The sequence below is a fragment of the Terrapene carolina genome, unplaced genomic scaffold (assembly GCF_002925995.2).
Source record: "Terrapene carolina triunguis isolate 2854851 unplaced genomic scaffold, T_m_triunguis-2.0 Scaffold95, whole genome shotgun sequence".
Taxonomy (NCBI): Eukaryota; Metazoa; Chordata; order Testudines; family Emydidae; genus Terrapene; species Terrapene triunguis.
Genome location: NW_020664446.1, coordinates 14,203,820 through 14,220,739, shown reverse-complemented (window position 1 = coordinate 14,220,739; position 16,920 = coordinate 14,203,820). Strand labels below are relative to the sequence as shown.

The 16,920-nt window shown below is 40.6% G+C and overlaps 1 protein-coding gene across 1 annotated transcript in view; it reads left to right on the top strand.

Annotated features, from left to right (window-relative positions):
• The window catches only part of HSPA12A (heat shock protein family A (Hsp70) member 12A), a 77,309-nt gene that overhangs the window by 30,593 nt on the left and 29,796 nt on the right, over positions 1 to 16,920 (top strand). Inside the window, exons 4-6 of the mRNA XM_026651083.2 lie at positions 4,822 to 5,008; positions 5,956 to 6,060; positions 8,978 to 9,094. Coding sequence (XP_026506868.1) covers positions 4,822 to 5,008; positions 5,956 to 6,060; positions 8,978 to 9,094 — 409 coding nt within the window. The remainder of the gene's footprint in view (positions 1 to 4,821; positions 5,009 to 5,955; positions 6,061 to 8,977; positions 9,095 to 16,920) is intronic.

Here is a 16,920-nt window from a genome sequence, read left to right as displayed (position 1 = left end):
TCCCCTTTCCTTGCTAAGAAATCTTGGTTCTCTGCCTGTCTAACATTGATCCTTTCCAGACACTTGGATTTCTGGCTACCTTCTAACAAAGCTGCTTTTCTGTAAAATGTCTCAAAGTAGTATCATTTTGACTTTCAACTAAAAATTCCTCCTTTGGTACAAGAGCAGACCACAACGTTTCAATGATAGAGATTACTAGGTTACTGGATCTCAGCAGAATTGTGGCATGCTATATGCATGGAAAATATAATTGGCAGGCAAACCAAAATGATCATTTTGACTCCAGTTGTTATTTGTTGTAAGCCCCAATACTTGCAAACAAAGAAAAACTTTTAGGCACTGATCCAGCAAAGCACTTAAAGCATGTGCTTAATTTAAGTATGTAAGTAGTCCCATTGACTTCAGTGCTTCAAATTCAGCATATGCTTAAGTAATTGCTAGATCAGTGTCTATTTTATCTTGATTGCATAGTTTTAGTTTTGGTTTTACCGGTTACAATACTTCATGCCTGTAAAGTACTATTAATTCCTCAGTGTTTCTGTCGAGATATCTGTAAGGTCCTTACCATAGCAAGCTCCCATTATAGGCTTCCACAGAGCCAGAATTTTCCTTAGTGAGTTAATGGCAGAATCATGAGTAGAACACAGGTAACCTAACTCAGTCCCTGGGACCACAGCTTCTCTTCCCTCGAAGAGAACAGATGCCATAAGAGTCTTTTTAAAGGCCTGTATTATTATTAAAACTAAAGTCAAACTTCCCATTATATTTATTTATTGCCTCTTATATGTCTGAGCTGAGATGTAAATTGAGATTTTTAAAGGGATTTGGAGGCCAGATTTCCATTAGAAACAATTGGGAATTGGGCATTTAAATCACCTAGGTGGCTTTGGAAATCTCAGCCATAATATGGAGTGGCATGCTGGGCTGCCAATTTAGCTGCATCTTAAGTGTATTCAATCTAGAAAGAGGCATACTGCACCTGTCCATAAAGAAAATAAACAGGACCGTCCTTATCTAGCTCCTGAGTACATTTTCTATTAATGGAACTTTCCAGAAACGACTCAGAATGAATTATTGAGGATTCCCTCTCAAAATGATACCGTTCTGCTTCCCTGGACTTATATCTGGTGTGTGGGACTTTAACATTTTGGTTGAACAGTCTTTTCTGTTCATTTTGTCTACATCCCAGTGTTGGATTCTTATCTCTTCTATTACCTCAGACATTGGAGTCTTTTGCCTCCTTTAACATGTGACCCAAGATTTTGAAGTTCATCAGATAAGCCCCAAGTGGCAAGGCACAAAAGATAAAATGAAAAATCAGAGCAGATCTTTTGCTACTTGCCATTGCTCATTATTTTCTACTGCCAGGACTGATCAGCTGAGTGGCAGGTCAAATGTGTTGAGCAAAATCTCTCCTAAAGGATGGAGATGGACATCATTCCATTGCCCATCATAACTATTCTTCTTTCAGACCAGTGGGAGCGTCCCCTGAACTTTGCGGTAAATTTATGTACCGCGATCTTTCTCTGCTTGTCAGGGCACTGGTGTGATGAAGAAAAGTTGACTCTACCTTGTGCTCTCTTTCTCTAAACTGCTCACGGAGTGATACTTCAATAAGAACTGAGTTGTCAGTGATCCACTTTTTAAAAGGTCTTTAACTGGAAAAATGCTATAATTCATTTTATATTTTAATTTGTTTTCCTAGGATCAGTACTGCAACTCATATAAAATATACAATAGGTAAAACAAAGCATGCTAAATTTAATATACTCTTATATGCAGAGGAATTAGCTCAGCCTGTAGTTAACATAGCCCAAAACTTCTATTACAAGACCCTGTTCTCAGTTGCTTATAACTTTGCCAAATGCTAACCATTCAGGCTGAAATTTTCCATATCATGTCTGCCTCAAACTGGATTTTTAGCCCAATTCAGCAAAAATAGTTCAGCTGTCTCGGAGGATGAGAGTGAGGGAAAATATGTTGTTTTGCCATGTTAAAAAAAATGTACAACTTTTTGGTTGAAATCTCTAGTGTCCCCAGGCTTTGGAGCAGGGACTTGAAAATTCACAGCAGGGGAGGCCTTGATGTCAGGGATGTGACTTTTTCTGTCCCCATGAAAATTTGCCCAAATTTGGCAAATTATAAGACTGAAAAGTCTTGGTTTGCACTTGCTCAGTAGAGATGGCTAGAATTCAGTAGCTAAATTCTCCAAAGATTCCATCTACAGTCCCCTCATAGCCCCTGTGTGTGACTGGATTGCACCTGTGCTGCTATCCCCATAGAACAGGTGCACATGCTTCATCCCAGGCCTGCAGGGGCTGAACAGGACTTCCCTTTAAATTGTTCCTCTAAGTGGCTGGGGGCTGATGTAGTGCCAGACACAGGAACTGAGAGCAAGAAAACTGTCTCTCTTGTGCTCGCACTGCTCCCTAAAGCTGACCAGCCTGGTCAGACAGTCTAGTCTGGTGCTTGATGGATGAGGAGAAGAAGAAAGGCAGAGAGACAATTGTAGAAGAGAGGCTTAGTCAAAAGCGTTTGCACTCCCTGTATGCATAACATTGACATGCAGTGCTGCTGATTCTTCTGAGAGGGAGAGGCCTTCTTTACATAACCATAAAATTACCCAGAAAAAAGTAACATTATGGTCACAAAGTCATGCGCTCAAAATTTAGGAAATGCCAGAAATCAGATTGCTTGAGCAACCTCAAATTGGACTCCTTGTGTGTATGCATTATGATTAGGACTGCTTGAAAATTTGCCACTTAAACTGGTTTTTGACTGAAAATTGAGTGTTTAGCTAAACTAAATCCAAAATATTTCTTCTCAAAACCAGAACTACTCAGTTTGGAATTGTCATCTCAGTGCTTCATGGGAGTTGTTTGGGTGTCTTATGCCTCCAATCTCCTCTATGGGCTGTGTTCCCCAGATAGACTACATCTCCCACAATGCACCGTGTCCAGAGACTCCCAGGATGCACCATGGCAACTCTGCAAGAGGGGACACTGCGGTGCATCCTGAGGGAACATAGCTTGGCCAGGGAGCCAAGGCACCTGAAAATATAACTCTTGTGAGGCCCCCCAGCTGCTTGCTTCCCTCCCACCTACCCCCCAAAAAAGTCAAAATTGTCCACAGGGGAAAATACCTTATTTTTCAACCAGCTCTAATTATGATGCAGTCTTTTATTACATGATCACATACTGTTTACCCACAGGTTCCCTGCCTCATTCAGTGCACTGGGTATACACTACTCATATATATAGGTAGTTATTCAATATTTCTTTTTATCCTTTTCGGCCATACCTTATTTTCCACACACCATCCAAATCTGCACCAAATATAAAACTATTAATTTCCTTGTGGGTAAGGGTACGATTCTGTCATGGAGGTCACAGATTCCGTGACTTTCCGGGACCTACGTGACTTCACTGGGGCAGGGCTGGAGCAGCTCTCAGCCCTGGGGCCACCAGAGTAGCAGCTAGGATTGGATCAGACCCCCTGAAGCTGCTGCAGCAGCTGGCTGGCAGTCAGCCCCAGGGTCACCGAAGCAGTTGGCTGGCAGTCAGATCCAGAGGCACTGGAGCAGTGGCCCCAGGGCTGAAGCACTGGCTGGGGTTGGGTCAGCCACTGCGGCAGGAGCAGCAGTGGGGCTGGGGCAGCTGCTGGAGGTCAGCCCCTGGCAGTACTCCGACTGTTAGGTGTCTTCCCCGCCCAAGAGTATTTTTAGTAAAAGTCAGGGACAGGTCGTAGGCTTCCATCAATTTTTGTTTATTGTCCGCAACCTGTCACTGACTTTTACTAAAAATACTCGTGACAGAATCTTAACCTTACTCATAGGCTTTTCTGTGGTGTTTTCACCATGATATGTGGGTGCTTTAGAAACATTAATGAATTTATATTCACAACCCGTTGGGAGGTAGGGATTTTTTATTATGCTCATTTTGCAGATGGGCAACTGAGGCACAGAGAGGAAGACTAACATTGTGTACTCTCATTTTGGATGCCCAAACTGAGATGCTGAGGGTGTTATTTTTGAGAATATTTAGCATTTTTATAGCACATTTTGCTTAAAACATGGCTCCCATTAACTTCAATCGCAGCTGTAAATATGCCCCCTAAGGTTTCAAACAAGGTACCCAGAAAATGAGGAACACACAATCAGTGGCCAGCTGTGAAAAGTTTGTTTTAATTGACTTGTCCAGCATCAAAAAAGAACTCTATGGCAGAGGCAGGGATAGAATCCAATTCTCCATGGTGGCATTTGACTGGATGGGATTTCCTTGATGGGGTCTTGTGGAAATGGTAGTAAATGTTCATGTATTTAAAGGCTATATTATAATGCATATTGACAAGGGGGCTGATTTAAGGTTGCCTGGGCAACAACAACTTTGACATTTCCTAACTTTTGAGTGCTTGGCTTTGCAACCTTAATGTTCTTTTGTAGTGGTTTTTTTTGTATATAATATATATTTCATTTGTTCATTATTTTATTGACTTTTGATGATCTTGATACTGTTGTCCCCTTGTTACTCCTGTGTAGCTCACATTATGGGAGTTATATACCCATCAAGGGAAGGATATAACTATACTGTTGAAAATTTCATGACCATGTGTGAAGACTGTTAAAAGTCTGGAACAGAGTTTTCTTGGATGTGAATAAACATTCACTTTTGGCCTAAAGAGGATTCAGATCCAAATCTGCTCATGTGAAATTCTTGTGTGTAACCCACTGCCAGTTCCAGCTTGCTTACACAATGCACTAATAAGCATATCATTATGAATGTTAATTATCACTAGTTTGAAGCTGGTTCACCTTTTTCATAGGCGATGGGAAGGTGGAGATCCTGGTGTATCCAATCAGAAGACTCCAACTACTATCCTCTTAACGCCAGAAAGAAAGTTTCATAGCTTTGGTTATGCAGCAAGAGATTTCTACCATGACCTGGATCCCAATGAATCCAAACATTGGTTATATTTTGAAAAGTTTAAGATGAAGCTACACACCACTGGTGTAAGTAATAACTGAGCTCTGCTTCGATGGTTTTTTATATGTAACTAAACATATTTTTATATTGGCCATGCCGGATTTCTTTAGAAATTATGAGCCAGGCATGGAGCACCAGCATTCGTACTTGTACAAAAAAATTGATTTGTTTATTAAGTGAAACTTGTAATGTAATGCCTACTGCTTTATTTTGCTTCCCTCTGCCAGCAACAAACATTCTTCAACATGTTAATTAATGCCATTCTAAACCTTGACAGTTGCCTCTCCTACACCATCCTGTCCTGTCTGGGTTTTTTTGAGTGAAATTCACCTCTTAGCGGAGAGCCTGTCTAAGACCTATGCACCACTGAAGCCCTATTCTGAGGGTGTAAGAGGAACTTAAGAGCTACATAGCTGTAAGGGCGACCCTCTGCACGGTAGTGAATTCACCTTTAATACTTGGTGGTATATTCCAAAAGGAAGACATGTTACTATTTGACTGTACTCCCAATTATTATACTCTGACTTTAAATCTTAAAATAACCATTCTAGAGTTCTGGGGTTGGTCAATACTTTCTTTTCCAGTTTCACATCTTGGTAGGAATTCAAAATACATGATTGTTTTCACCCTTACCTTGGGCTTCATTTTTTGCATGCAGTTTCATGGCTGCAATTAATTGCAGGTGCAATTTATGCAAATGAGATATTTAAATATCCACATACCAAGTTCTGCCTACAACTATTTGTAGCGACAACTGATGGGTACAAAAAACCTGGCCTGTAAAAAACAGCAAAATATCACAATCCAGGAAATCCCCGTGGTTGGTTAGACCCTCTCCAAAAGAAAACTAGGAAAAAAACCAAAACAATGTATGTCAGTTTTCCTAAGCAGGTGGGTCCCAGCAAGGAAGAATTCCCTTCCCTCAAGCAATGGGAAATGAATTTAACATTTACCTCTTATTTTCTTCCTTTAGAATCTCACCATGGAAACAGATCTGACAGCTGCAAACGGGAAAAAAGTCAAAGCACTTGAAATATTTGCTTACGCCCTGCAGTTCTTTAAGGAACAGGCATTAAAGGTAGGGAAAATACTTCCTTTATCCAGCTCTCTATATTTATAACTAGCACAAATGCTGGCCCAACAATTTTAACTGTGCTTCAGCCTCCAGCAGTGTTTGATGTAAACAAAGTGGGGCAGCTGTAGGAAGTCCAGGAAAGTTGGGAACTGTGAAAGGTCCTGGATAGCCATAAGTGATTTCCTTCCTTACAGAGAGAACAAGAGGATGTATCGGTATCACCGCAATGCAGAGACTGAATGTTCTCACAATGGAATGATGCTTTTACACCTATTATTTTCTCATCAAGGAAAATCATCTTGTATTTGGCATTTGCCTGAACAAAATATGATTAAAAATCCGAATACGGGAAACTCAGCCCTTGGCACTATCTGTATATGTAACTCTCCAGAAGTAATACATCTGAGAGCCTCTTTTGGCTCTGATCATTGTGATTCTCCTGCTGCTGGGGCATTCCATATTCTGTACTCATTTAAAGGCTCTCTCCTGTCTAGGAGATTGTACTCTAGCCTCTTAGGGCTATAACTCCTGCTGATCTTTGTTCACACAAAACTCCAATTGCCTGCAGTGAGTAGTCAGAAGCAAGTCAAATGAGCAGGATTTGTCCCTTAATGGAGATGAATTTCCAAAGCTTTACTAGCTTTTAGCTGTACGATTCTTAGTCAGAGTCAAACAGCTAAACCTCTGTGCACCCTTTGGGTGAAATTCACCCCTATACAGATGCTCAAGTCCCCTATTTTGAGGGCATATGTGGTGCCTTGACTTTGGTCCGGTTCTCTACATGGGGAAGACTTCACCCAGTTGTGAACAGAAAGCAGATGTTGTTTTTTGCCCCTTATAGAGAATGTTGGTGTATAAAAAATCTCACCAGCATTAGGGAGATACAGTATAGGCAACATCTGTTATAGCTTATTCTAGTGTCTCGCCTCCCCTGCATCACTTCTACTTCAAACGTAAGGGCCCACCCTTTATGTTTTTGCTTTTTCTAATAACATGGCTGATGTTTATAGATAAGAAAGATGAAAGTGGTCTGGTTTCTTTGCAATAAAGAAAACAAAATTCCTAACATGAGCCTCACCAATTAGAGAGAATGGAATTGTATTCTCCCCTAACACATACTGAAAAACTGCAACACTTCACACTTCCTGTAACTTGCTTCCTAGCTGATGGTGAGGAGCTATACAGCATGTATTGTCCTACAAAAGACATTTCTTAGGTAAACAATTCATGCTACTGTAACCTTTTCTTGGGGTGCCCAAGACTGTGAGTTACTTTGTCACCCTCCTGACTCTGCGAGAGAGAGAGAGAGAGAGTTGTTTGTGCTTCACTAGGTGTCAGCTCCCTAACACCACCAGTGTGTTAAACACCCAGACAATCTCTCCCAGGCTCTGCCAGCCCTTTGCCTTATAGATAATAATCGGTGCACCCTAGCCCCTCTGAAAGCATCTTCTGTAGTATCCAGCCCATCACAGAAATGACCAGGTTTGCTGTCCCTAGGGGAACAGTATACCCACAGCTTGACTGGTACAGCTCAGGATCGTGAATTAAGAGCTGAATTCTGGACTCACATAAACCAGTGCAATCTGTATAGGTATTGCTAGGGAAGAATTTGTCCCTAAAGCTCCATTCAGGCAAGTGTCACTTAAACAGCCTCATTGTTAGATAGTTAACCTACTTTTTTCTTTGAATGGGATTCATTTATTCTCTTTGATTGTTATCTCTCTTCTTTATGGCTGCTGTGAGAGAAGACACCAGCCTATCCCTACATTTTCAAAGCCATATTTAGGACTCCAACTACTTTGCTTTGCTTTGACTCCACGTGCAAATGTTAATGAGTCACGGAGCTGAAACCATACACAGCTTGGGGAAATTCCGAGGCAAATGTGCATATTCTGGGGCACCGCACACAGTGACATGTACAGTTTTGCTCTGTTGCATCCTCTGGACTTGAACTGTTGTAAATAAGCAGAGTTCTGTGATATGACGTTCTGCATATATGTGTAAAATAAGCAGTATAAATGGACCATTACTTTGCATGTATAATAATCGGATCAAACAAAGTGTCCTGGTGATATCAGATCTCTGCTTTTTTGCCGCAAGTTTTGAATTGTATTGTAGCTAAGCAAACACAACACCTTGGGGAATTGCATATAGAAAAATGTTTTACATTCTAAAGGATGTTGTTGTTTACCCTGTTTGGATGGAGATTTAAATAGGACATATAATAATGACATTTTACTTGGAACCTTTCCCAAAACATGTCACAAATATTCCCTAATCTGCAAATGGACTACAAGCTCTTTTAAAAAAACGAAAAAAACCCGCGACTATTAAATGTTTGCTCAAAAGTAAATTTTTTTCAAGCCATCAACAGTCAAATGTTTTCAGATTTTTAGTAAGAGGAAATTACATTTGACTCTGTTTTTAAAAAATGGATTGATTTAAAGATGGGCAATGTATAAAGGAGCCATTGACAAATTCAGATTGTAAAATACGAGGTTTGTCAGTACTACAGCAAATAATTTGCTGTACATTAATCAGGGTGAAAGTGTGAATTCTTTAAAGTGTCTGCAAAGACCAGACTTTTACCATAAACATACATAAATAGGCTGTTATGTTCAGCAAAACCTGAACTCCTCGTTGGAAAAACTAACTCTTCCTGTTCCATGTTAAGAAACGGCACCAAACCTTTCAATGGGCCTCCTGGAGAAGGCATGCTGTAACCCCCAGTGTTGGTATTGTGAGCATTCTTGAAATGTCGGCTAGTGATTTAGACATTCTGACTTGTAATATAGACATAACATTAAAGAAATTATGAAAAGGGGAAGTTACCTTCTCCGGAGCCAGCCGAAAACGATATATACTTGTAAAACAGCTGGTGTCAATTTTACATCTGTCTCTGTGTTTTCATTTGGTTTAGGAGCTCAGTGATCAAGCTGGCTCAGAGTTTGAAAACTCTGAGGTAAGATGGGTCATAACAGTCCCTGCTATTTGGAAACAGCCTGCAAAGCAGTTTATGAGACAAGCCGCATACAAGGTAAGACTGTGAAATGAGAGAGAAGGAATAACCCCCTTAAATCCCTAGTAATTAGACTCACTCTAAAACATTTGTTCAGTATCACTAGCAAGATATATTCTGCATAAAATATGGCCAGAGAGTTATGAAATGGACTGGGTTAGAAACACTGGAGGGCTGAGCCGCCCAAAAGCAGTATGTATCAAGTGGTATGTTTTCACCCTAGTAGTTGCCTGAGCTATCTATCTAGATTCCTATATTGGCACCCATCATTGCAGCCTCTGATCCTTCAGTCATTCTGTGCCCAGGACTCCCACTGAACTCAGTGAGAGCTCTGCATATGGAACAGATGCAGAACTGAGGCCCAAGAACCAGACAATTTAAATACTAGTCACAGCTTTTTCTTAACTGTCAACACTGGCATCGTAACTAAAAAAATAAAGTAAGAAGAGGGAGAGCAGAAATCCTCCTCTGTGGAATTATTTCCCCTTTGCCCATATTCCCACGATAGGAATGATCTGGACAGCCTGGAGAGAAAATTAAATGCAAATACGAATTTCACTTCAGAAACAGATTATGTGCATTTAAAATACCCTGAAATCCTTTTAGAAAATTCATACAGTGTCTACCTGTCCTTTTATTTCAGACTCAGTTTGTGTCTTTGCTATGTTAGATGTACATATCCTTCTTTTCGTTAGGATACAGGGGTGCTGGAACAATTTATATAGTGGGGGTGCTGAGAGTCATTGAACCAAACTGTAAACCCTGTATATGATGGAAACCACTTCAAGCCAGGGGGAGCTGCTGCACCCCTAGTTCCAGCACCTATCTTTGGATCTTCATTTTGTATTTAATTTTTCTGGCCATTAAGAACTACATGTCCCAATGACAGCATTGCCAGTTTGTAAGAGCGCTAGGGGTACGCACGTAACCCCCCAAAGCATTACAGGGAGGCACCCAAGTTTTTTGGACTCTGTTCTTCCTATCTCTAATGTTGAGCAACATTTTTCTTAACAGTCTTTATTGTGGGATTGCTAATCATAGTGCCAGAAGCAAAACACACTTAAAGTTCTGATGGAAGGACACAGTTATAGGTAAATCCGAAACACTAGAGACCCATCTGTTATCGATGTATGTTGTTGTCTGCCTGCTGTCTGTGTGCATGTGTCCTCATGAAATGGGAGCTATGTAAGAAGGATAGAGTAGCTCTATTGACATTTCTCATTTGTGGCACAGTGGAATGTTGTTGAATAGTGTCTGTGTCTGTGATTGTGTTGTTTTTATTTATCAGCAAGCTTGATACATAGTGAGGACTGATAGGGCTTTAAATGAGGATGTGTGAACAGCTGAAGAAAAATGAAAGGAAATGGAGAAATAATTGAATGTATCCTTGAAACATAAATTGACTCTTTAAACATGGAAATAGAACAACAAAAGAAGAAAACTGATTCTTCTGCTTTGAAACTGTCTTGCAGTCTTATATATTCCGACTATCAGCTCCACCCTGTTGCTCAAACCAATACTTGCAATGTTGTTGTTTTTTTAAATAAGCCTTTGCTACTTAATATTGAAACATGCAAGTATCTTAAAAATGAGGATTTGCTGCCACAAGAGTAACATGGTGTAGAAATAAGTAGAGGAAAGTATGAAGAGGTAACAAATGATCACTTTGTAATTGGAAATACTCTGCACTTTAGTTAGTCTAATATGGTGTGATGGTGGCTCACATCAGTGAGCACTAGGGGGGAATCTGTCTGAGGGAGCTGGGGCAGGTGGTATAACAGAAGAAGTATGAATATCTTGGGCAAAGAATAACCATATTCAGTCATTACCTCATAGTATGCAGTTTTGTAAGACAAAGTATTGAAAAGGATTTTGCAGTCTGTGGTAAAGGGCTTTTCTGCCCATCTCAGATGGGTTTCCAAGTAGAAGCTAAATATCCCCTGGAACAGTGAAAAAGGAGTAGAGGATATAACTCTGCTATGATACGTCCAATATGTGTCATAGAAATCCCCCTATTTCTCTGCCTCTCTTTATTCTCTCTTGCCCAAAGATTGTGCAGTATAGTGATGTGGTTATGCATTAAGGGGACTTATGGGCCCAACACTGCTGCAACTGAAATCAGCAAGAGTTTGCAATTAGCTCAAGGGGAGCAGGGCTAGGCCTGGAGCATGGGAGTAACATAAAATAGGCTTTCTCAGGACTTTGTAAATCTTATGCTATGTATGCCAGAAAGAGGTATTCCTGTTGCAGTACAGTAAAGGCCTTTCTGATGAAAAGATGAAAGCTGTCCAAACTATTTAATAGCATTTATGGTAAATTTCTAGAAGTGCGTTGTGTGTAATTAAATGAGAAATAGTGGCCAAATCTTCTAGCAGTTTGTTGCTGTAATATGTTGCTTTGAGTGGCACTTGTAACCTCTGACTGTGCCCCTTCATACAAATGAAATTCGGGTGCAGTAACCTGTTTATCAGGAGACTTTAATATTTCTAGTCGCATGTCTCTTTTTAGTAGTGGCATTCTTCCAGCTCATGTTTCACTACAACTTCTTCAGGCGCACTAAAGAAGGAGTGGGAACTGCAGACTGGAATTTCTTTAACATGCCAGTAGAAATAAGGGTTAGGGAACGGGTTGGGGTGTGACAGGAATATGTGAATGCTGAAGCTGTAAAGTAAGGAAGTAAAGCACAGTATGTGAAATATGATCAGTGCAGAGCAAACTAGCCTGCAGATTTATAAACATCAGTTAACTGAGCAGTTATTTAGTGATGTTGTAAACATTGTTTCATTGTAGGTTCTATGAATCTCAATACTGTGTATTCGAGTCTCTCAAAATAGATTTGTAGTTTGATGACAGATAACAGGGAATACAATAAATTACATGCTTAGTTCATATAAATATAGAGAGAGGAAGTCTGATCTAAAGGACTAAGCACAGAGCCAGGAATTCCAGTGGGTTAACTCTGGCTCTTTTTTGAATATCATCTCTGCCTCAGTTTCGCCCTTGTGTAGAAAGGGAGTAATAATATGTACCTAGCAGACTGGTTTTGAGGCTTAACTAATATTTTTTACAGGCTAGGTTGGTCAGGACCAGAGGGGACAGTCAACCAAATTAAAAGGTGAGAAATGCAAAACTGATAAAAGGCAATCCTGTTTCACATAACATGTGATGAGAGTGTGTAACTCTTGTGCAACGGGAAGTCATTGAGGCTAAGAACTTAACAAGATTTCAAAAGGGATTGGACATTTATATGGATATCAAGAATATCCATACTTGTTGTAATTAATTATAACAAATTTTGTGAAAGGGATATTAATCCTTATGCTTCTGGGCTTAAGTCAATATCTAACTATTAGGGATCAGGATGAGACCTAATGTGTGGGACAGATTACTCCATATATGCCTATTGCAGGGTTCTTATACTTCCCTCTGAAGCATTTGGTCAGGCCACTCTCAGAGAGAGATTACAGGACTGGACCTTGGGTCTGATCCAACTGACAATTCCTATGCTCATATGTACATCCCTTTAAAGATGTAAAATGCAGGATAGTTTATCATCAATATTGATATACATATAAAATGTATTGGAAAAAATTGATGATCAGGTTTCCAGCATCAGTAAGTGGATTTAAAAGAGCAAAGAAGAAATGGCTTTCTGATTCAATGAGATACTGACATAGAACCGTTTGTAGCTATTTTACCAAGCTGAATATTTTGCAACTCTCCGGAGAGATATTTCAAAATATGTTCTTTGTAATAAAATAGTGCAACATGCCATTACTTTTTTTGTGTGCTGTTGCCTCAGTTGTGTACATCTGTTCTATTGTCAAACATTTTCCATCAGAAAAGATGTCTGCTTTTTAGAAGGCACTGTTTAAAAAAAAAAAAAAAAAGTCAAAACAAATAAATACTTAACCTTTTCCCAGAATGTATTGTAGTCTGGGCTTTCCTCTAGGATAGAGAGTGAATATTATAAGAGACAGGAAACCAAAAACAATAGAAATGTAAGGACTTCCTACAGAATTTGGTTATAATTAGTGAAGACTACATCAGCAGAAAGCAAAATCATAACTGGAGAAACAGTATTGCATTAAGGGTCAGTAAAAATGCAATAACCCTCAGCACATTATAGCCCACAATGGAATGAAGCTTTCCAATTCACCAAACTTACCTTCTTGTGTACGACATATACCATGTGACCTCATGACACAGTCCTGTTGACCTGCTCTACCTCAGGTCTAACTACCATTCATTTCAGTGGAAGCTATGCCTATTTAAAGATTGCAGGCCCAAACTCCATACATGTGGGAGGAGTGTAATTTATTTTCTTCAGTACTGTTAAAAAACTACAGACAGGATAACATTTGCAAAAGCCCCAGAGTGATTTAGGAGCCTAAGTCCCACTTTCAAAAGGGCCTTTAGGCTAGATTTTCAATTGTATAAGCACCTAAACAGATCCTGTGGTTGGAGTTAGGTGCCCTCCCTGTCAAGATGCTTTGGAAAATACTACTAGGCACCTATCTGCATCTTTAGGTGCCTAAATACCTTTGAAAATCTGGCCCTTAGGAGCCTAGGTCTCATTGAAAGGCTGCTGCTGCTGTTTGTATTATTTTGTATTGTATTATTATTTCATTACTTAATTCTCCCTTCATTTCCTAAGAAGCTAGAGAGACTTAGACTGAGATGCAATGCACAGTGTGGTTCATTTTCTATTGAGTGCTGCCATAATAGCCTTTTTTTCCTTTACGTGTAGATCCGGTGTTTAATGCCTAAAGACAAAGATGATGTTTTGAACTTGTGAAGTCCTCATACTGCAGCCAACTGCATTGTAGCAAGGCTTTGATGTAAACTGCATAGGAAAGGAAATGGATTTAGACACATTAGTGGCTCTAGAGAGACAGAAGACTTTTCTTTAATGGCACTTGTTAACGGAGACAGAATTGTGTTAATGAATTGATTGTCCTGATTATCAGAGGCTCGTGGGGTTATCTTGCTCTGACAATACTTTCACTTTTATGTTCTTGAATTCTTTTTAATATAAGCATTAATGTGTTTATAAAGCGATACTGCTGAATTTTGCAACCATGAATAATTAGGGAAGTATATTGGTCATGGGGTGAAGATCTGCATAGTGGGAAATGTGCTAACAAACCTCATTTTACACCTCTTAATAACTGCAAATAGGTTTACATGAAATCACCAGGCAATGGACTAGGTGAGAATTTTTTATCCAGGTTTGCAAAATTCTACTCATCCACTTGCCTGGGACAAGGTTTGTTTGGTTTGACTTGTTAGAGGCAAGTTAAATGTAAGGCTTTTCATTATGTTCCTGGTAAGAGAGCAGGTGGATATTATTCTGTGCTTAGGAAGTAAATTTGCACAACTTCACAGTGTGAATCTGTGTGTAGCCTCCCTGAAATGCATTTGGAATCTCTTCCGTAGTAATTGTCTCACTTCATTGAAGTCCACACTGTACTTTTATGTAGAAAGGCGAGCATCTGTACTTAGAAGTAGAAATGGTAACAGAGAGCTCCAATGTGGCATAGAAAGGCTTATGAGATAAATGAAAATAGTAGAGCTGATTGAAAAATCAGAATGTCCGTCCTTCCTGAGGAAAGACCACAGTACCTAATGGGATACCAATCCACAGAGGCTAAAGGGGCAATCAGGCAACCAAACTATAACTTCCATGAGGCACTGCAGCAGCTCAGGTGGACACAGATTAATGTCAACCTGGCCCGGAAACATTTCATTTTGGTTCTACAAGGCAAAATGTTTCCGTTTGAACTGACCCCACCCCCAAAAGGAAATATTTCATTTAAACTTTCCCAACAGAAAATCAATTTTTTTTTTTGGGCAAAATCAAAATTTCCCACACAAAACTCGTTTAACCAAGTTGGCATAGGTCTCTTTATAGAACGAGTTTGATCCACAAGAACCTATGGTAGAGAAATAAGGGGAAGCTTGCTGAACACTGTAATGTCCAGAAGGTTACGTGAGTAAAGAGAAGCACTTCAGTCTTGGCAGTTGGTGGGCATATACAGTGTGCAGAGAATATTCCTGCAAAAATATTACCTATGACATCAGAGAGCTCATGGGAGTCTAATAGGCTATAAAACAGAGTGCTAGGCATAAAAATTCCAGCTGCCGTATGGCTGATGGCTTCCCGCACCCTGTAAAATGTAATATAATGCAGTCCACGATTACTGTAATGCCCCTGTTTGCTATGACTTCATCTACTGCATAAATGCATCCTTCAGCAACCGTCATTTTGGAACTAGCTGCAGCAAAATGACCATAGTGGAAGAACAGAATTTGTGCTAGTGCAGTCCTGTTTCTGCCTGAAGACCTGCCAGCACAGCCCTTCACCTTGGCAAGCATTTCTTCTGCAATGTACACATTAACCTTATCCAGACTGATGTTAAATTTACAGTCGTAATTTTGGAGCAAGGAAGGAGATCTGAGGCAGTTCCCACCAGCAATCTAATTCCTATGAGGATACTTTAAAGGCATCATGAAACAGATGCTTTTGTTCTGCTCCAGTGACAATCTTCATTGGCTCCCTGCCAGCAGGGATGGTAAATCATAATCTCAGCACCTGCATAAAGGAGGCAACAGAATCCCCATCTCCCCTGCATGGGGTAGGCTGGTAGCAGCGGGATCTTCACACTCCGCTGTGCCCTGTGTGTTGGCAGCAGACTCTTCACAAACACGCCACCAGCAGGGAGCAGGCAGCAAGACGGTCACCCTTTCGCGCACACACAACAGTCAGTAGGCAGCCCCTCGCGTGATGATTGCACTACAATGTCGGCTTGAGGGAGCAAAAAGGGAAGTTTGTGGGGCTCAAGAGAGGGCTGTAGAATCCAGGGGTTCCTGACTTCAGTGAGCACCGCTACAAAATTACTTCATCCTGTTCATACATGGGATTTAGAATGTGCTGTCATGTATACAAGTGAATAAGAGGGAGGTGGCAGCCATCGGAAGCAAATCCCAACACAGGCAGCTGGATATTCCGAGTTCCCCTGGCTCCATCAGGTCCTGCAACCTGACAGAGTCCACAGGCTCCCCTGGAGCTAGTGGACCTTTGGGCCTCTTGCTTTCCTAAATCATCTCCTACACACCCATAATCCATACATCGATTGCAGCTCCTGTTTTGGCTTCCTGTGAAGTCTGCATTGGCTCATTGTTCCTGCTGATATGCTAGGATCTGCAGGTGGTCTTGTGAGCTTTGGAACTACGAGGCTTGATGGGGAGCAGGAGTCAAAGGTATGAATGAAAGCTGGGGAGAAGGGGTGAAACTGATGCACAGAGGTTAGGTAGCAAGCCAGGAATCAAGCAGAGCAACTAAGGTCTACAGCTTTTCCTGCACCCTGTCTTCTCAGCTCTCCTGTGGAACTCCCACTTCCCGTGGTCCTAGTACCTTGTGAGCTCCAAGGCTCTGCAGGGTATCTGGCTCTCTGCCTTCTTGGGCTCTCAGTGCATGTCATAAGCATTTCACTTTTTTGTAAATGAAGTTAGCAAAATTGAGAAGATGGGGTTGAGAAGGGAGTGCGTGTTGATAATGGACGTGTTTCCAAGAAGCAGTGTTTAGAAACTGAGGAAGTTCAGGTTAAAATTAAAGAAACACAAACATTTGGAAGTATAGTAATGCACAGTTAAGGCACCCAGACAACCTGGACTCTTAGCTCTGTCACAATAACTGGAGGAAAAACAACTTAGACAATCTAACAATCATAACAGAGAAATTTGTCTCAATGAGACAACTTAGCCATCTAGAACAAACTGGTTCATCTAATCAGCTACCAAAGATACTTGGATTTCCTGACCCTGAAGTGGTTGTGCCACCC